Raw genomic sequence first — 22,150 nt, 5'->3', positions numbered from 1 at the left:
TTCTTTCCTGCGTAGATCTTTAAAAGATGGAACATTTCTGGGATGTTGAAAGGCTGTTTCCTGATCTAGGACATTCTTTTTCTTCTGGACCGTGCTAACAAAATCAAGTCAGCTTCCGGAGCACATACACACAACATGAGATCTGTTGTAAATCTGCTGATACAATTCATGGCTATCTGAACCAAAGCACAGGCAGTGATCACTTAAAGGGGAATGTAGACTAGGAGCTTCAAGCTAAGGCCCTCAAAGCTCTACTGTACTTCAAAATCAGGTGTTGGGTAATCAACTGCATTATACATAGTGTTGGCAAGATCACACTATGGCACTGTTTTATTTTTTTATTGGTGCATGCACTGCTTTAAATAGTATATCACTGAGCAAAGAAAAAGCATAGCAAGCTAAGAAATCAGCAGCATGTCATGCCTCTGACCTGCATCTCTGTGCTCCAGATTCTGTAGAATGATGTGTAGGAAGGAGTGGGAGTAAGTATGGATGGATATTGACTCCTCTTGTAGAATAGTCAAAAGTGAAACAGCAGCTGTTAACTGCATTTCCACCCCTGCAACAGGCAGGACCTCCTGTGTAATCCAAGGCAGGGGAGAGAAGAAGATTTAAATCAAAGAGTGAGGCTTATAGATATGAAAGGCAAACATAACCATTACAGCAAGAAACAGCATGGTCAGGCCAAAAATTATCTGTACCAGACAAAACGCACCATAATTTCATAAAACCAGAAGAGAATGCAAGGCAATGTGCTAATAATTCATCTTCAATCCTCTCTTTTTGCCAAATATAAACTGCCCAGCTAGTTTTGATGAGTTTCTTGCCTAGGCAGAAGAAGCTCAGTTTTGAATTATTCATTTCTGCCCCCTCTTCACTGACCCACATGCACACAAATATCCTATCAAATTCAATCCAATGGGTGCTGCCATTTTAGATTGTGCCATGTGTATGCAGAATACAATCCAGCCTACATTTGATTTGGTCACCAATGTTATGTACCTCTGTTATATATGACTGTCACATCACTATTCTTGGGAAAAAGCCAATAAAAACCAGAATTCAGGCCGACCTTACCGCTGGTGTGATAAACAGCAACATGCATCAAAGGGTTGGATCGTTTCCACCAAAAGTAGGTCCTACTCTGTGGTGGTCCTGACACTAATATGGCCTATGAACATTAAAGGTGGCTGCTATAAATCTTCCAAAAATTCATGCACCATACCTGCCTTGTTCTTGTTCTTACTTTCTTTATTTGATTTTGCTGAATTACTATTATTATTATTATTATTATTATTACAGTGGTGCCTCGCAAGACGAAAAGAATCCGTTCCGCGAGTCTCTTCATTTTGAGGTTTTTTCGTCTTGCGAAGCAAGCCCATTAGCGGATTAGCGCTATTAGCACTATTAGCAGTTTAAGGGCTATTAACGGCTATTAAAGGCTTAAGGGATTAGCGGATTAGCTGCTAAAAGGCTATTAGCAGCTTAGCGCTTTAGAAAAAGGGGTTGGGGAGCGGGGAAAAACCTCAAGAATCGCAAGACATTTTCATCTTGCAAAGCAAGCCCATAGAGAAATTCGTCCTGCGAAGCACCTCTGAAAACAGAAAACCCTTTCGTCTTGCGGGTTTTCCGTCTTGCGAGGCATTCGTCTTGCGGGGCACCACTGTATTATATATTGTAAACAGCTGTGGGGCATTGTATCAACAGAGGCATATAAATATTTTAAATAAACAAACAATTTCTGCCCATCCTCATTACTTAAACTCACACCGGATTGTTTAGGTTGTTCCTTTCGATATACACACACAACTATATAAATCATAGCCCCAATGTTGTGTATTGGTCACACTCCTGGCTTGGAATACAAAATAATCCAGCTAATTCTCAAGTGGTATGAATTATAACACGTTTCACTCAAAAGTTAATTTCTGGAACTAGAATTCTGCTACATGTGAGAGTTCAGCAGTCAAGGCTGCTTAGTCTGTGGATGTGCATTTGTTCTTTAATATTAACCCCTTACTCTTGCTGAAACTCTTCTTGGCTTTAAAAAATGCAAGCAAGCAAACAAAACTGAGCCACTATTGTTTGGCATCTTCGCCACTCGGGTCACTTCTATGAATTGTTTGCTACCAAAACTTTATATTAATGCTGCCACCACCCAGTTCTAAAAAAAAACCCCACTTGCTCCCTGGTGTACTTTTTTTGGCACTGTGGGATGGGGGCTCACTTTCCACATGGCAGCCATAGCTGGTGCTTGGAATTACAATTCACAGTGGGCAATCTGATAAGCTGCAGCACAATCAGCATGCATGAACAGTGTTTAGCCCAAACAGAGTTCTTGGAAACAAACAAGCTATTTCTTGAACACCCACAAAACAAAAACAAACCCTTCAAAATACAAAGCCACTTCTCAAACAAGCTGAGGAGAGTTCACCCAGTATGTATTAAGATTCCCAAGATTCTGTTGTGTATGGGGTCTGGCTGTTTTCAATTGATCCTGCTAAATTCTATTGGACAAAATAACTGGGCTGCAATGTGGAACACAGTTTGGGGGGCAAAACCTGTGGCTCACCTCAGATATGGAGTTAACTTGGGGCAGGATATGGGGATTCTTAACCAGTACTGAGTGAACTCATTTATTTCCTGCAGAGTGGCTGCCACTCACTCCACTTGTGGTGGGGAGAGGTAAATTCAGTAGGGGGAAATGTGGCAGTGTGAGCAACACCTGCCTGCCCTGCCTCCAGCAAAGTGCAGCCCAAACTCCCCTGCAGTACAGTGTGGGTCTTCATACAGAGTCTAGAGAGGTGCCCTCTCTCCATACACAATCAGTCTATCACAATGACGCGCATTGGTATAATCAATAAATGGCATAAATACACCAAAAGCACTGACAGACTCCTGTGCATCAGGCATCAGTATGGCAAAGATGTAAATGGATTATAATGTTTTGTACTGAATATCATTAACTGTGGCTTTAGGTATCTTTCCTGTTTAGTGAAGCTTCTATATTCATGTGATTTCCTCCGTGCACAGCATAGGTCTGTCAACACAAATCAAGTAGAACTCATTTCAATTTATGTGTTGTGCCTCTGAGCTGGAGATACAAATCTACTGCATACCTAGAAGAGACGTCTAAAATGTACAGGCCAATATTTAACTTTACTTCCTAAATTATTGATATAGAAAGAACGTTTATAGTACAGCAATGCCTCATCTTAAATGGGGGTTCGGTTCCAAGGGTTAGGTGTGTACGCCGAAATTGCGTATAACCAAACCCTTGGAGCTGCCCTGCAGCTAGCCAGCCTGCCTCCTCTAAAGTGGCTGATGAAGGGGGGGGGGGAGAGAGAGCATCCCCAGCAATCCTAGAGTTAGTGTTCTGAGTGGGCCTTGCCCAGCAAACAAGGCCAAGACCTTAAAAGCTCTTTTCACTCCGGGTCCGCTTGGGGTTACCCAGTAAGAAAAGAGCTATTAAGCTCTCAGCCTTACTGGCACACCAGCTCTAAAAGTGCTAGGGATGCTCCCATGAGATCTTGAGGGAAGTCACATTGTCCCGCGAGATCTTGTGAGAGCTCTACCTCTCTTTCAAATCAGAACCAGTGAAGGCGATGAACGTCCCGTACGAGTGCCTGGAGGCAGTTGGAGAATGGATGGCGGCTAATGGATTGAGGTTGAATCCTGACAAGACAAAAGTACTGTTCTTGTGGGGCTGGTGTGGAGGACCCCCTGATCCTGAATGGGGTAACTGTGCCCCTGAAGGACCAGGAACACAGCCTGGGAGTCATTTTGGACTCACAGCTGTCCATGGAGGCGCAGGTCAATTCTGTATCCAGGGCAGCTGTCTACCAGCTCCATCTGGTACGCAGGCTGAGACCCTACCTGCCCGTGGACTGTCTCACCAGAGTGGTGCATTCTCTAGTCTCACGCTTGGACTACTGCAATGCGCTCTACGTGGGGCTACCTTTGAAAGTAACCAAGAAACTACAACTACTCCAGAATGCAGCAGCTCGACTGGTGACTGGGGGTGGCTGCTGAGACCACATAACACCAGTCTTGAAAGAACTACATTGGCTCCCAGTACATTTCCGAGCACAATTCAAAGTGTTGGTGTTGAGCTTTAAAGCCCTAAACGGCCTCGGCCCAGTATACCTGAAGGAGCGTCTCCATCCCCATCGTTCTGCCCGGACACTGAGGTCCAGTGCCGAGGGCCTTCTGGCAGTTCCCTCATTGCAAGAAGCAAAGCTACAGGGAACCAGGCAGAGAGCCTTCTTGGTAGTGGCGCCCGCCCTGTGGAACGCCCTCCCATCAGATGTCAAAGAGATAAACAACTACCTGACATTTAAAAGACATTTGAAGGCAGCCCTGTTCAGGGAAGTTTTTAATGTGTGACATTTTAATGTATTTTTAATCTTTGTTGGAAGCCACCCAGAGTGGCTGGGGAAACCCAGCCAGATGGGCGGGGTACAAATAATAAATTATTATTATTATTAATTATTTATTATTATTATTATTATTATTATTATTATTATTATTATTATTTACCACCAGTCTCAGAACCAGCCCACCAAGTGAGTCTTGCCTGAGTGACCCCAAGTGAACCTGCCATTGAAAGAGCTTGTAAGTTATTGGGCTTGCTTGGGACTTGACTTGCACAATTTCAACCGGACTGTCTTCCACTGTGTACAGTTGAAATTGCATAAGTCAAATGCGCATAAGATGAGGTATATCATCTGGGAGGTGGGAAGGCAAGACATTCCGTATTTTTAAGTATACGTAGAATGAGATTTATTGATACACTCATCCTATTTGTTAAAAGGTAAAGTAATCTGCTCAAATGGTTAACAGTATAATAAATGAAATGTTAAGTAAATTCTAATTTCTAGTATGCTGTCAGAGTGAAAGCTGACAATATAAACTGTCAAGCTCTTTTAAAACCTACACAAAGGTATTACAAAGGAATAAAAAAGGTGCAGTGCTTCAACCTTCCTTGATGACTCTGATACATAGAAAGAGCTGCACCAAGGTGGAAATTTATGGCACAAAACTGAAAGACTTGACATCCAAGTGAAACATCCTGGCTTAAAGATTTTGCTGACAGCTGTTGCGTGAATAGAACGTGCACACGTCATTTCCTCTATGCAAGACGAACAACCATGACAGCTCAATATGGAAATGTCAATCCAGAATTACACATATGAAACATAAAAATATAAGGAAAATCAATTATTCACGTTTAAGGAGGAAGATTTAGATATGTTCACCATAGTGCCTGTGTGCCTTGATTAAAGAGCTATATTTAGCATTTTACTGGATGATAAGTGTAATTCAAATATATTTTACAATTCCAAGTTTCTCTAATTTTTCACTAAGGGTTTGCCCTTGAATGCCATTAAATATCCCTTAGAATCCCATAGAACAAGGCACGGATATCTTGTAGTGGGAAAACAAATTGAGACTGACAGAACATTGGGGAGAAAGGCAAGAAAGCACCAACAGATTAGGAGCAGGAGCAGACTAGGGTCACTTGATCTCATTTATGCCCACTTGACTACTTGGATCTGCAGAACTGGCACTGTTATAGGTAGCATATAATACTAGATCCATACTTCTAAGAAATCAATATTTTGGTGTGGCAGCACCTACACTTTGGAACTGCCTGCTTATTGACATCAGGCAGGCATCTTCTCTGTACTCTTTTTTTGGTGCCTGCTTAAAATGTTTTTGATTAGGCAAGCCTATAGAGACATGGAGAAGTTGCATATGTTTTATTTCTTTTTGGCCACTGTTGATTTCATTATTTCATTTCAGTATTTTTGTAATCCACTTGGAGCTTTCCTTAATATCAAGCGGTATATAAATAAACGCAATAATCAACAGGCTGCCTGCCACAGTCTTTTAAAAGTATCAGAGCCTACCCAGAAGAAAGGTCCCATGGGGATTCGTACAATAGTGGTTGCTGCTTGGAAAAGGCAACAGATGATATCTAAAAGCCTTCTCAAATGACGGTCAGTTAGTTCTCTGTTCCCAAGAAAAACAATGGCAGCTTTAGAACTGTGACCTAGAGGAGTGAAGTTACTAAACCAAACCTTGTGCTAGGCCATTGGGCAGCCTGAGCTCTAACTGACATGCACTTAAACTGAACTTGCCATAAGTGCAATACTCCTTTTGTTGACCCAAAGGGATCCTAGTGATCAGGATTTACAAAGATGTTCACTTCCTTCTCCTTGAAAATAGTTTTTTTGAAATAAAAGAATGCATCATCCTTGTATGTAATGCACACACTTCCGGCATTCCTGATTGCAAGACATTTTGAGCACTAAGCCAACTTGTCTTTTGAGTTTTGGCAAGAAAGTTAACTATGGGAAGGACCCAATATTACACAAGAGGAGCCTAACTTCCCTGCTCTCCCCTGCAGTCCCCCTTGCACTACCAACAGCTGCCCCAGTGCATTCCTTCAATCATTTGGAGCAGATTTTGAGGGAACACAGCCGACTGCAGGCAGGAGCGGAAGGTGAAGTCCCATTGCATAAGCAGAAGTCTGCTCTGTTTATACATGAGCAGTGTTGGATACACCCCTAAGGCATTACCAGAACAAAAGCAATCGACTTTACACTAAAATTCTATTATTTAGAACATATGTAACAGGCCAGGAGTCACAGTACATTAGAACATATGTAACAGGCCAGGAGATTTACAGTACAAAATCTGTATTTATCACATTGCCACACCTTGATAAGAACGTTTTGAGGACCAGTGTTGTTATTATACAGTGGTGCCTCGCAAGACGAAAAGAATCCGTTCCGCGAGTCTCTTCGTCTTGCGGTTTTTTTCGTCTTGCGAAGCAAGCCCATTAGCGGCTTAGCGCTATTAGCGCTATTAGCGGCTTTTAAAGGCTTAAGGGATTAGCGGATTAGCTGCTAAAAGGCTATTAGCGGCTTAGCGGGCTTAGTGGATCAGCTGATAAGCAGCTTAGCGATCAGCTGTTAAGCGGCTTAGCGGCTTGGGAAAAAGGGGGGGAGGGGAAAAAACCCTGCAGGAACTCGCAAGACATTTTCGTCTTGCGAAGCAAGCCCATAGCAAATTCGTTTTGCGAAGCACCTCCAAAACGGAAAACCCTTTCGTCTAGCGGGTTTTCCGTCTTGCGAGGCATTCGTCTTGCGGGGCACCACTGTACCCGTAATTTGAGGATGTCAGAGCATGCCCATTAGCCACTCCTCTGTCTAAATCCATCTTCTCAGAATGGTTTACATTTAACTAGCTCATAAACAGCAGCATAAATCCCAAGATTCCGGGAGCAAACCATTACATGTCCTTTTTTTAATGCATACTAAGCATCTCCTTCCAATCTTCTCCCACATACCAGCTGCTTAGCTTGCAATAGCAAGAAACTCAGAATGAACAGTGCTGGCTTGCCCATTAGACAAATAAGACAGTTGTCATAGGTGACAACCTTGGAGGAAGTAGCAAGATGTGCCCCCCCCCTTTGCTTCTGTTCCGGTTATGGAAGAAACCCTAAGTCTTGGTGTTCGTTTCACTCTTTCCCACTGCATCCTGTCATGAAAAAATCAGGTGGAAAGGACTGGGAGCCAAGGATGGGATGAAAGGCTCAACTGAATCATTTCTGCAGCTCAGATCCACTTGCTATTCATGTGAAAGAGGTTAGAACCAGACTACATAAGGTCAGACTATTATAACGTTAGTTTGAAACATGATCACAAATGGGACTTCACATATTTTATCTTGTGAACCACCCTGAGAACTGCAGGTATAGGGTGGTATACAAATTTAATAATAATAATAATAATAATAATAATAATAATAATAATAATTCATTTCTTGTCTCCTGACTTGAGTGCTCTTTAACTGCCATTTGCAAGTGAAATAGGAAGATTGCACTGAGCTGGGAGACTGAGGAGTTTTGGCTTTCATGGTAGCCCAACCATGATTCATAAAGAATGGAAGGATACACAGGGCAGGCATAATTGCTGCTTTTGCCAAGTCCCCACCCATGCTGATATGCAGAATCATTATTCAGCCCATGATATATGACAAAATAATGTCAACAGGAGCAAGTGGGACTCCAGCCATAATAGAATGATATACTATCTAAGAAGAGAGGCAAAAGTAGTCATGGATTTACTTGCTATTCGGCACCCAAGAACAAGTCACTGCCTGTCAGTTCCACATCAGCTGACCAGCTAGTTTTCTGATGTGAAATAATAATTAGTGCAAGATTATCCAATTATCAACCACATTCCCAGGCAAAGTAAGAACCCTGTTTATTGTCGGGTGTGTTAAAAAACGTGTTGAAGAACCATTTCCACTCCACTGAAATAAAGTTTTCTAAGAAATGGTGAAACTACCTACAGAAAACCTGTGAATATTTTGAAAGCAGTATAAGACCTTTCTGATTGTGTTAGCTGAGCTGGATAAGGATGACAGAATGCAAAATATGTTGTGCTTTAAGCCATTTTGTTATATTTAGATCCCCCCCCCCCCCCACAATGATTGCTTGTATGCTATCCTGAAATCTCAAAATGAATTACGGTAGCTTATACAGTATATTCAAATAAATGCAAATTAATATGTTAACATACTTCTGAAAAATCTAGATGCCACAGTAGTGAAATAAATAATTACTAACAAGCCTGAACTTTGTGCAATACTACTAATGGCAACAATAGTCATCTCAAACTATAACATTCAACTGCTATGAACAGCAACTCAAAGAAGTAGAAACTTCACTTGTCCAGGTCTTCTTTGGATGAGGATGCTATTTTTAGAGTAGGATCTGAAACAGACCTAAGCCCTCTCCAGGCAACAAAAGAGTACATGTGGGCATATAATGGGTTGGGAAAAGATGCCTGTCCACACAAGCCTTTCCCCCAGTGACTCGACTGGCTCCTGGTCCTACCCTGCATAATCAGGATTCCTAATTGGAGAAATCTAATTGCATTCTGTAAAATGCTGTTACTGCAGAACTGAATGCAAAAAGGTTGAAGGAGGGACACTAAGTGTGTACACCCTTGATGGCTTACAAAATTTCAGCTCCCACATGTTTTTCTGAATATAATCTCTGGGCTTGTACACTTCCTATCCCATTTATCTTGTTGCTTGCAGAAGACAAAAGAATGCACCAGAGAAACCTCCTATTTATTTGAACTCATGATTTAAAGGTAGAAGGTTGCCCTCACTCAGTACCTTTTCTCTGTGCTGAGGGCAAAGGTGAGAGTTGAGGAGGGTTACATGGGAGCCTGAAACCGAAGGGCCAAATAGTACCCAAACAGGAAGTATGTTTCAAAATACTCTTCACCTACTCTGCTGAGAGAGACCTCACAGTCAAGCTATTCTTAGAAGTCTTCTTCCTTCAGTAAAAAGTCAGAAGATACCCATATCACAACACTATAGTCAAGTAAGCTGACATTTTTAATAAGTCAAAGGTTTCTTCTCATCTTGTCATTTTAAAGAGAAAAGTGAACCAGCGTAATGTTCAGCTTGCAGACCACCTAAGAATAAGAGCCATGACAACATGAAAAAGATTAGCCCAAATTATTAGCAATGATAGTCTGAGGCTCTTGCAAGCACTTACAATTATTACTCCTTTTCCGTTTGTTCTGTTTCCCCCCAAAGCCTCCACAGTCACTATTATGGATGACCTTTAAAGTCTATCAAATAATTCAGGGAAACGCAGGAAGAAAGAGGCGGATGGGAATATGCTGGAAATATATTAAAGAGCCCTTGGGCTAAATTAGAAAATTGCCACTTTGTTCAGAACTTAAATGAAAGAAGAACCAACAAACAAATGTTCAGATGTGTTCCAGAACTTCAGTCGGCAAGATTTCAAATGCCACACATGGCTCAGCCAATTAAAAGGGGGCAATTTATCATTAGGACTCCTACTACTTCCTTACTAGAAGGCCACATACCTAACAACTAACAACAACTGAACCCTTCAGTAGATGTCACACTTGTAACAGAAAGAGAATTCTTTAACAAAAGGGAAATCTAAGGGAACAAATCTTTAAACAAAAGGGAAATGCTTCCTGTAAGTCAGACTGAAGAGGCTGCGAAAATAGACAGAGCAATTCTACGTTAATATTGTGCTGCCACTCCACTGATGGAACAGCTGCTGCATCCATGCGTGCTTGGCCTAAGGGGACAAGGTGAAAACACATAACACAGAAAACACACAAACAGCATAGCAATGACAGACACACCCACAACGTCCCTGAAAATTCTGCCAGCGTCCACCACATGGTAAGCATACATGAAGGGGCTAAGGCACACAACCTGCTTCACCACACACAAAACATGCACAACACCACGTCCGCCCCACTCCATCAGCCTCAGTGGCGCAGACAATGATGTTCCCCCTGCATCTCTCCCTACAGACAGGGGTTTGAATCCCCTAATGCTCCTCACAACCAGTTTTACAAGCATCACACGTGAGCACACATACACACAGGAACGGACAAGGGGTCATCAGCCACTCAGGGGTTCATGAGCCACTTTGCTGGCAAGCAGCCAACAGCAGGGACCAGGATATGCAATGAAGGCAGCCACAGAAACACACTGACAGCAGCGACCTCCAGTGGCCGACTCAGGATTGCATGGAGTTCTTCTCTCAACCTGTCTTTCTCCCCCTCATCTCTTCTGAACCCCGCTCACTGTCTCATACACCCTGGCAGCATCCAATCAGGGGACCTGACTGAGTCGATAAAGGACAGCTCACTGTCTTAGAGCCCATCAAGCCTCTTGCCCACCCCTGAGGTCATATATAATTATTATTAGTAGTATCATCATCATCATCACTCCCATGCTTCCTCCCAAAAGGAGCTCATGGCAGCAGACAGCAAAGAAGCAAAGCAATCAATTTAAAAATAAAAATAAAGTATTTAGAAACAATAAAAACTTCTAAATTTTTTTTAAAAAAACACTATATTCCACTACTAGGGTGGGGGAAATGGATCCCTGTCTATCAATCCTTGACAACAAAGAAACAACACATACAGCATAGTCAAAATCTTTAATTGTTGGCTAAAAAAAAAAATCCCCTTACTCTGAAATCAGTGGGAGTAAAATTCTTAGTTCTAGCTCTGCAATGGAGATGGAGACTTATTTTGCAGGATACACATTAAGTGTGCTTCTTTGCCATGCTGCCCACATTCCCATCCCATTTCAGCCTTTCTGACAGCACAACGTCATAAGCAGAATGGCTTGGACGACTGAGTCATGGCCACATTCCACCAGCATAGGAAGGCTCATGTCTAAACCTATAGGACCTCAAGTGTCAGACTGCAATATAGAATTACATCCTAAATATCCAAAGCAGCCACAACAAAAATAAAACACTAGTTCATACAAAGCCAATTAGAGAGAGAAAAAATCCGAAAGGAAACAGTAAGATTAAGAATGTATACAAGTAGAAATTCATAGGCGTACCAGAAAATAAAAACAACAGCACCGAAAGAAAAATCTAATTACAAGCTCCACCCCCCCCCCCATGAATGTATTTATCTGGTAGGCCTAAAAGTTAGAAGGGTAGGCACCATTCAAGCGTCCCTTGGGATGCTGCGCTGTCACCAGTCTCCACCTTCCTCAACTCAGATGGGAAGGACACTTGGACCATGGCTTCCAATACGGATCTCAAACAACTTCATATTTTATACAAGCATTTCCAAGCTACAACAGGATTCCATTAGCACAGGCAGTATACACAGAGGCACTATTGTCTGCAATCCCTTCCACTACTTTAGGTGTACCAAAGAGCTTCTGCGTCTTCCATAGGCCTTTTCATCTTACAACACAGCATGGAGCACTATTGTTCAAGAATGACAAGTCCAAGGCCACACTAAATGCCCAGAGCTAGCTGAACAGCTCCTTAAATAATGGGTTCTTTGGATCACATACAACATGTAAATGAAAGAGCAGGTGTTTGAACTGGGTGGAAGGAGTTCTCTTGGTGAAAGCTTAGGGTTTTGGAGGAGGAAATTAAATTATACCTAAGGGTTTGTGAAAAGTCTAAAGTTTTCAAACTAAAACATTGTGTGTGTGTGTGTGTGTGTGTGTGTGATTGCAAGCCCTTTTGAGTCAAAACCTGTCCCTGTCACTCCCTTGTTAAATAAAATATAAATGTTTTGTAATCTGCCCTCAGCCCAGGATAGTATAAGCAAGCCTTAAATGCATACATAAATAAACCAGTAGACAAATTATTGACTGGAGACAACTATTGGAAACCAATAGCCCTGATATCCCAGAATAATGCAATAAACATGCATTCATCTCATCAGGATAGCTAGCAGTTTTAATTTTCCATATATGGTTAAATAACTAAAATCTCATACAAATACACTAATTATAATGAGTTACCAATACAGTGCTATTGGAGTATGTTATTCAATCTGAAAAACATGTTTTCTTTTGTTGCCTTCTTTATTGAAGGTCTGACTCACAACTGTTAAAATCAATGGGAGCTTTGTCATTAGCAAGAATGGGATGTGGGCCACATTCAATTATTTTAAAGAAGATAAAAAACAACAATCAAAGTAAAGCATACTACACTTACTCTAACTTTTGGCAGGACTCTCCTTAGCGTCTCTGCAGGATTCTGTCGCATCAGAACTGGAAGACTTGCAACCACGCTTGTTCCTTGGATATCCTGACCAGAACTTATAAAAAAAAATTTGTTTTAAAGTATTTTGCAATGAGAACATCTTTAGCAAAAGACAAAAAAACCCAAAAAACTTTTGCTCATATCTCTCTTGTTTAAGCATTACAATACATAAATTACACGTATTTAACGCTTTGAAATTTAATTTAAAAGTGCATGCAACACAAATCTTCATTTAATTAACTAGAAGTAGCATAACAATACACAACGAAAACATTCTACCTCCGATGTGATGTGATTGAAATGCATTCAGTAAAGTCACAATGTATCCTTAAAACACAATTTTAATTGTTTTACCAAAACAGAAGCAACATGCAGCTGAGGCAAGAAACTGTTACAAGCCAATGAAAGTCTTATCATTTCCAGATGTGTAGCAAGTAGTATTTTTGCATCACCAATAAAGCAACTGCTAACTTGAGGGGGCTTGGTAAGAATGTAATCTCAACCCTGAAACCACAAGCAAGAGTAATCTGTAATAACCAGTTGTTGTTATTATTGTTGTTGTTGTTGTTGTTGTTATTATTATTATTAATAATAATAATTGTACCCCACCCACCAGACTGGGTTGCCCCAGTCACTCTGAGCAGCTACCAAGATATATAAAAACATAATAAAACATTAAACATTTAAAAGTTCCCTATACAGGGCTGCCTTCGGATGCCTTCTAAAGGTTGCATAGCTACTTATCTCCTTGACATCTGATGAGAGGGCATTCCACAGGGTTGGTGCCACTACCAAGAAGGCCCTCTGCCAGGTTCCTTGTCATTTCACTTCTCACAGAGCTGGATCTCAGTGAACAAAAGGAGTGAAGATGCTAAGTGCTTGGAATCAAATTATTGTAGCTCTGCTTTCAAAGTACCGTAAGATACTCTTCCTTCATCCACCAACCATTTCATCCAGAGGAAGCAGAACCTGGAAAAGGTCCTTCTATATTCCTCCCCATAAAGCAGGGATTGAGAACCTGTGGCTCTCCAAGTGCTGTGGGACTGCAACTCCCATCATCTGTGACCACTGGCCATGCTTCCTGGCCTAATGGGAGCTGGAGTCCAGAAATATTTGTAGGGCTGCAGGCTGTCCATTCTTGCCACAACAGCTCAGTTGGGCTCCAGACCTTGTTGGAACAAGCTGTTAACATGGAGCTGTCCAAAGTCCAGCTCCTCCAGGCTAGTACTTGCTACTGACTGAGTGGCTGGTATGCTTTTGATTGGCTTACATAGGAACAGAACATAGGCAGCTGCATAATACTGAATTAGAGTATTGGTCCATGTAGCTTAGTATAATCTGTGCTGATTGGGAGTGCCTCTCCAGGGTCTCAGACAAGGAATCCCTTCCTAGCCCTACCTGGAGATGCCAAGGATGGAACCAAGCACTTTCTGCATACAGAGCAAATGCTCTACCACTGAGCTACGGCCCTTCCCCTTTGCCTACTCCTGCTCCTTCCAGAATCTCTTCTCACCCATGGGCTTATCTACATACAGGACAGGAGACAAATTTATAACATGAGCATGGGATGATATTTTAGGAGCCTCACAATAGCTGGTTCTGGCACTTGAGCCTTATGCTATATATGGGGGAAACTGTAACTTGAGTGCTGGGGAAATACCCTTAGTAGACAAATTTGAGATGAAAACCAACATTCAGTTACAGTAGTTCAGTTACGGACTCCAATCTACATCTTGACATACAATCAGAATGGGTTTCTTCAGTAATAAGGCAGGCTATTATGCAGAATATTGGATTTCATTAATTTAACTAATAGATAGAAAGATAGATATACCGGTATATGTATGTATATGTATTAGACAACTCTCATACTGGGGAATCATTATCCTTGAATAATATAACATCTGTTATAAAAACTTTAGGGATATTCAACTGGGGTCCTTTTGAAGGGCTGGGGAGGGAAGAAATATAAGGAACATAAGAATAACCTCATTGCTTATTTGTAGTAGAAAGAGGCACATAACAAAAAACTCAAAATTGAATGCACAACATATTCAATTCAAACCACAACATATATGGTTAAAAGGAATTCAGGTAGCGTTACTAGAAAATACATCTGTCTGAGACCTTGAAGACAGTATGTCCAGATGCACTAATTATCTGACTCAGTATAAGGCACTTTCACATGTTCATGTTTCTGTTAATAAATTCACACATATTTTTAAAAATAAAAGGGTCCAGATGGAAATGTTAAGTACACAGTGTCAGTCTCTCAAACTATAGCAAAGTTTTGAATTGCTTCCAAGATTTGTCTTTACGGGAAGTTCTTAATTCTGTACTAGATAAATCTTTTTCATATTAATCCTGCTTAAAAAAAAAAAATCTTCATCACACGTTAACATGCTATACTATAATAAACACATATATGTGAATCCTTTTCCGTGAAGTTAACCAATAAAATGATGTGGCAGGGGGGATGGGAAGAGATTCGTTCATTTTAGCACAAAGAGGAAGCCAGCATTTGTGTAAACTGTATGTTAGCGCAAAAAAGTGGTGTGATGATATGCAATTCTAAAGAAAAACGAGGCCTTTCCTTAAAAAAAAAAAAAGCTCCAAGTGGCTGGCTTGCTGTCAATTTAAAATGAGAAGCAGAGGGTTTTTAACACCTACACAAGCTGTAATTTTCCAACTGTGGAAGATTTTTCTTTTATTTCTACTGAAATAGCAGAGTTGGTGATCCTCTGCTCTTTAGCGATTCTGAATTAAAACCATCTATCATATTGTGGTCACTCCAGCAGTTTTAACACTGTAAGATGCATCAAAATATACACACACACTTTTTATTTCAATCAGGGGCTGCTGCAAATTCAGCATTGTCTAGAAAGTGTCATGTTATTAAAAGCACTAAACACAGGAAAGCTCTCCCAAAACTTAGTCAACTTAACTATTCTGCCATTGTGTGAACAAACTTCACAATGCTAAGGTTTTCATGGAGGGAAAATCATTTCTACATTTTCAATTTTTTTCTATAGAAGTTAAGCTATGTATAGTGATATTAGATTACAAACAATCAGGTCCTGCAACAAAATGTTGCAGTGCTCCATGCTGTTGCTCAGGATTTCAGCGCTTCACCCCATTCCCGCTTCCACCCAGTTAGTTTGTCATCACCCCACCAACTACAAAAAAAACCAATGGCAACACTAGTTAGTCTAGAGCATGTTGAAGGTTGTAGAAGCTGGAGGATCCTGCTCTAGCACTATGTTTCTGAAGTCAAGGCAGAGCGTTCTGCTCAAATAGACTTCAAGATAATGACTGATGTAAACTCTGAATATGAGCTTATCTCAATGCCTTGCCTTCAGAAACATATTTAGAGAGCTTTCTTATCACCATTACTAAGTGGATAAGCAGATCCATTAACAGTTTTGGATGCATGCCTCAGAAATAGTAAGGCTGCAATTCTTAAATTACTTGGGAGAAACTCCAGTTGAATTCAGTGGGCCCTAATCTGTTCAAGCTGCGCATCATGAAACATAGTGGGACAAAGGATAGAAATGACAAGACTCTCCACAGTATATCAAAAAGTCATTTCACATGGCTGGGGGCAATATATATTCTTTGCAGCCTTCCAAATAACTTTTGAACAACCTGAAAGCTCATTGGAAACCTGACAACAGCAGCATGATTATTTGTGTTAAAATATATACAAACTGCTTTAACATATGAAGAAATTCCAAAATGATGTACAAAAAAGGACAAACAATGCAGAAATATAAGATAAAATCAATTTAAAATACAACAATTCCACAAATCATAATAACCAGAGTCTCATTTACCTACAAAGCTCAATCTGTCAAGGTTTTAATATTTATGTTGAGTTAATACACATACAAATGGCAACAAAATGCTGTGGTTTGGAGTGCTCCTGTTCAGCAAGAAATGTTCATGCCCTTTTGCAGGATACTCCATTTCACTACCGTCCTAAGCCCACTAAGCATGGTCAGTCCTCACTGGGCTGTCTTTCACGTCCTCCACCACTTTGGGCCTTTTTCTAAAGGGTTGTGCATGTGGTTTTTTGTACTTCTACAAACCTTTGATACCTCCCTCTTATGCTGACACCTCCCTCTTGTTGATGGATAGGGCCATTCAGACTTCATAAGGATTCAGTTCACTATTGTTATAGATAAAATATAAAAAGCAAGCTCCTAATCCCTTGTGATTTAAAAGATACATTTAAATATGCGACTTACTTAAATAAGAAACCTCAAGATAAAATGGAGCCCAAATTCACCACAAATTATTAGCACTCAATATTCTGACCCACATAGTAAAAATTTCCATGAGTTACTGAAAGCTTTTCACAATTAAAGGTTACTATTATCAGAGCGCGATAGAATTAGTACAAGGCGTTCACAGAACAGGAACTTGCATATTCATGAGAAAGATATGCAAATTACAGATTTCATGCAACTCAAGTGTGCATCTTAACCGTGATCCTCCAACTCAAGATATATTTAGGGAACTGTCTTTAGCATCAAGCAAGTCCCCGTGACCAATACCAACTTTAAAAACCCATTTTCTTCCAAAACATGGGCACAACCAATCAATCATCTTTGTTAGGGCTCAAACAATCCTTGCCAAGTCTACTCAGAAGTCCTAAAAAGAAAGTATAATTTTTGCTTCAGAACTATTGTTTCTACTCATATGCAAAGAAACAATAATTTAATCAGCCATGTGCATGACACGAGGTACAGATTCTCAAGAACTACTGGTCAAGAAGGTTTTAACATTTGGCAGAAGCCCCAATACACTTGCAGCGTTTCCCAAACTTAGGTCTCCAGCTGTTTTTGGACTACCACTCCCATCATCCCTAACTAAGAGGACCAGTGGTCAGGGATGGTGGGAACTGCAGTCCAAAACCAGCTGGAGACCGAAATTTGGGGAACCCTGCACTAGAGGAATACAAGATATGACACCACAGTTACAGATATGCTAGCAGAGTCGTTCTGCTGGCTGAGCGGCTCCACCACCAAACATATATGCAAGGCAAAACAGGGCAGAAACATAGATGGGTCATGGGCAACACAGGAGAGGAGCACACATGTGTCATACCCAATACTCCTTCCGTCCATGGTTAGATCTCGACTGATGGCACAACTTGTTAGTGGCTACCCCTTGATTTTCTTTCCCACTGACCAATGGGAGATTTAAATTTATATACAGTCAGACCTACATCAACAACTGTTAAATCTGTATTACAAAACAGGCTAGGTTGCAACTTAGCATCCAGTGAAATGTGCATGGTATGGAAGGAGCCAGCACAAGCCTCCAACCAGGAAGAGGACTTCCACAGCTTCCCAACACACACACACACACACACACACACACATACACACACCACTTTCCCCAAATCTCAGCTTGTTTTGTCATCTGGGCATATACGAAGCTCAGTTTCAAAACAAGTAAACTTTGAACCATGGGTTGTTCAATTAACCAACATTCATTATAAACCACAAGCTGTGATGCACAGGACAAAGGAAAGCAAGATTCAGCAAAGCAAAACCCTACTGAAGTCTTCCTTCTGGCTGTAGGAGAAAAGCGAGGGGGTCCACAAGGGACTAAGGCTCATGGCAACTCCTTCTTGCTTCTGCACATTTCACTAAAGTTTAACATGCCATATAAACTTGGTCAGTGGGTCAGGGATTGGACAGTTAAAAATACTAGAGACAGAATTCATCCTGAACTGCCTTCTCAACAATAATTGCTGGTGGTTTCAGTCAACTTTCCATCATCTCTAAAGGTAAGTTCTAAGGGATCCACTCCTATAGACTAAGTTGGAGTCCAGCTGATTTTATTTATTTCATAAAAAATTGTGCACCACTTTATTGTATCATCATCATCAACAACAACAAAAATAGATAAAACAAGAAAATCAAGATCAATTTACAATACAGTCGTACCTTGGAAGTCAAACAGAATCAGTTCTGGAAGTCCGTTCAACTTCCAAAACGTTTGGAAACCAAAGCACGGCTTCTGATTGGCTGCAGGAAGCTGCTGCAGCCAATTTGAAGCTGCTGAATCCCCACTGGACATTTGGCTTCCAAAAATAGTTTGCAAACCGGGAGCCAAAACATTTGAGAACTAAGCTGTTCAAAAACCAAGGTACAACTGTACTTTAAAATTTTCAGACTCAAAGGGTAAAGGAACACTGTAATACATATTGTGGTCTTTTCTAGAATAATGTTGACTTGCTTGTTTGTCTTCTCCTTTTTTATTTATTTTTATTTATTAACCACTGAGCAACACCCAGCTTGTGAGCTCTTACTGGTTGGAACAGCTGACTGGATAAGGTAAAATAGAAAAATCTAACTTCTAACAGGTTACAGGCAAATTACCTAGGCATGCAAATAGACAGAGATGAATCAGGCTCTTTTCTGATTAGCCCAAGTAGTAAAATTCAGGCTCTGCTGGAGTCAAATGGCATGGAGAATTGTAATCCAGTTGCTACTCCAATGACTCTAGAATATTAAAAGCAAGATGATGAAAAAGAATTTGAGGATATTGACAAATACAGAAGTGTAATTGGAAGTTTGCTTTATTTAGCAAACATATCCAGGCCTGACATATCAAATGCAACTGACATACTTAGCAGAAAAATGTCCAAGACAACACAGCAAGATTGGAATGCAATGAAACGTGTTTTAAGATACCTTAAAGGAACCATTCATCATACAGCGGTACCTCGGGTTACATATGCTTCAGGTTACATACACTTCAGGTTACAGACTCCGCTAACCCAGATACTACCTAAAACAAAACACTTAGATATACTCTATGCACATGTGAAATATTGCATTTTTAAAGTGTGGCTCAAGCTCAGGTATTGTTCCACAGAGCTTATGACTACAGATATTTTTACAAAGCATTTGACTGCTGTAAAATTTCAAATGCTGACAATGGAATTGGGACTTACTGAATAAAAGGAGGGGGGAGAATACCAGGTGTTCAAGGCAGAATTTCAAGTCAGGAGGGCTGTTGGAATATTCTAGAAGAAACTTGTAAATGGCCTTGAACAAGTTGCTAGGCAACGGAAAATTTCCCCAGGAACAGGTGTCCTTATCAGGGCATGAGATCAACTAAGTTGGGGTCAGCGTAAATGTGAATGAGTCAGCGTTAGGTCTCTGGCCGGATGGCTAAAAGGAGGAAAAGATTATGTTTCTTTATTTGTTTTGCTCTTTACTGATGACCAATGTAAACTTTTGTAAATAATAAAGACTCTGAGCCAAATGGTGTTTATTCCTGTACAGTGGACGCTTGGCCTGCGAACGGGATCTATGCAGGAGGCATGTTCACAACCCACAGCTTCTGCAACCCGCAGTGCCGCGTCTGCGCACGCGCGGGTTGTGATTCAGCACTTCTGAGCATGCGCAAAGTGCGATTTAGCGCTTCTGTGTTATTTCTGCACAGCCGCCGAAACCCAGAAGTAACCTGTTCCGGTACTTCGGGGTTTCAGCGGGTCCGTAACCCAAAAAAACGCAACCTGAAGCATCTGTGACCCAAGGTATGACTGTAATGGGAATTTCACTAAGAGATAGCTGGAATGCTGCTGCTGCTGCTGCTGTAAAGAAGTAGAAGGTGCAGGAAAACTTTTCTGTAAAAAGAACTCTGCTGCAGAAATAAATGAAAACCCAAGAGTAGATGCTCATACCAACAGTGCATAGAGATACGAGGCATATGAAGTCACACACACACATACTACACAGTGTGAATTTTAATTAAGGGAAATGTGTACAAATGCATCACCAAGTTATTTTGCCCAAATAGTATTTGGGTTAAATACATAGATATTTGTAGTCATATGTACAGCCTTCATCAGAGGTCTGGGTGGGGTACAATACATAAGCTGCAATACAGAAGTACACAAACACACTAATAACCATCAGAACTATAAATCAGTATAAATGTCTGCGCTGTTAAGAGATATATGTGTTGGGAAGCCCAGATTGCAGTAAGCTTCCCCTGATATTATGGATTCAGTCAAGGACAAGCATAGCACACACATATGGAGGTTTTTGTGCTCTGGAGCACAAGTAACTCATGGGAAACAAAACACATGTATAAATCTCCTTTTCCCTGCTATTCAACTTAACACTCTCACATTGGTAGGAAAACAAGGAATAAGGCCACTAGGACTCTTCTGCATATATCCATGCACTGTGCCTATGTTCAACTGGAACAAGCTCTATATTTCTGTTTCCATACTCTGGTTTGGAAACTAATATAGGAAGCAGCTTATAAGTTCTCATTAAATTCTAAAAGGTATTAGGAAGGTCATGGTTAAATAAAGCAAGCATATCTTTCCTTCGGATATCTGACACTGATGAAAACTTAGCTTTGCTCCATAATATCAGCAACTAGTGGTTCTATTTTTGTTTTTTGTTTTTTTGCAAATAAAGCCTCAAATGCACAGACACTGTAGCTTGCTAATGGTGATTCAGCAGATTACACAACAAAAAAGTTTTTGGAAAACTAGAAGCATTTGAGTCATAATGTACATTTCATATCCAGTTTATTTAATTCACATAGCTATGAACAAAGTGTTAAACACAATCAAATTCCTTCCTACCAGGTCAATCACTTGTGACTGCAAAATGCAAATGGCAAGAATAGCAAAAGTTGGACATTTATTTGTTCCATTCAGTTTGTACCAATGGTGTCAAGCTACAAATGCCTCATACTGATTCGTATTATGGTTTTTCGTATACAAAACACTTACTGTGATTCACATCCACTGTAAAACAACATAGAGGCTACAATGATCACCACAAAGGGTCAAGTGATTAAACCAAAAGTGGTGGAAACTCATCCAGGAACATAAACTAATAGCCAGGTTTTAGAACTACCGGTAATGTGGATATGAATACTTATGGAAGTCAAACCACAAATGTGTGAAAATGTCTGGCTATATTACAAAGAAAAACTAGAGACTTCAAGAACAGGTGAAGACTTCTTTTGAAGAAACAGCTTTGAAATTAGCACAATGGGCTCCTTCTGTACTTAAAAAAAGAAATCTCTTGTACAAATCAAAAGCATGACTGTGCTCACTGTTTGCCTGCTTTGGTTTTCAGGTCAGAGTAGTGTTTCAATTGAAATGCTGAGCTAAATGGATACTCTGATCCAGAAAGGCTCTGCTTATGTTCTTGTGGCAATGAACAATAAATGAAAGGTAAAATGCAGGGCAAGGGATCCAGAGTGTCCTACTGTCTTCAAAGGAAATGTTTTGCTGAAAGTATGTAAAATATTACTCTCCAATGCTTGATAAGGCCCACTTTTAAAGCATCTCTCTTTCCTCCCGCCACAATTCCTCTTCCTTAGGTTATCATTCCAATTCTTAACATACTACCGTACCATACTTAACATACTATTTTTCCATGATGCCTCCGTGTATAAGATGCCCCCTATTTTTGGGGACACAAAATTAAGAAAATGGGGAGAGATTGCCCTGAGTTGTTGAGCTTTTTTGGGGGGTGGCCAAATGTTGTG

At 40.6% G+C, this 22,150-nt stretch overlaps 1 protein-coding gene across 2 annotated transcripts in view; it reads right to left on the bottom strand.

Annotated features, from left to right (window-relative positions):
• The window catches only part of PPP4R4 (protein phosphatase 4 regulatory subunit 4), a 77,676-nt gene that overhangs the window by 37,402 nt on the left and 18,124 nt on the right, over positions 1-22,150 (bottom strand). For both annotated transcript variants that reach the window (XM_083435214.1, XM_083435213.1), the window contains exons 3-4: positions 12,563-12,665; positions 431-578 (exon numbers count right to left, since the gene is read on the bottom strand). In XM_083435214.1, the coding sequence (XP_083291340.1) occupies positions 431-578; positions 12,563-12,665 (251 nt within the window). The remainder of the gene's footprint in view (positions 1-430; positions 579-12,562; positions 12,666-22,150) is intronic.

The sequence above is a fragment of the Podarcis tiliguerta genome (assembly GCF_965153285.1).
Source record: "Podarcis tiliguerta genome assembly, chromosome: 1".
Taxonomy (NCBI): Eukaryota; Metazoa; Chordata; class Lepidosauria; order Squamata; family Lacertidae; genus Podarcis; species Podarcis tiliguerta.
This window is presented reverse-complemented; position numbering and strand designations above follow the sequence as displayed.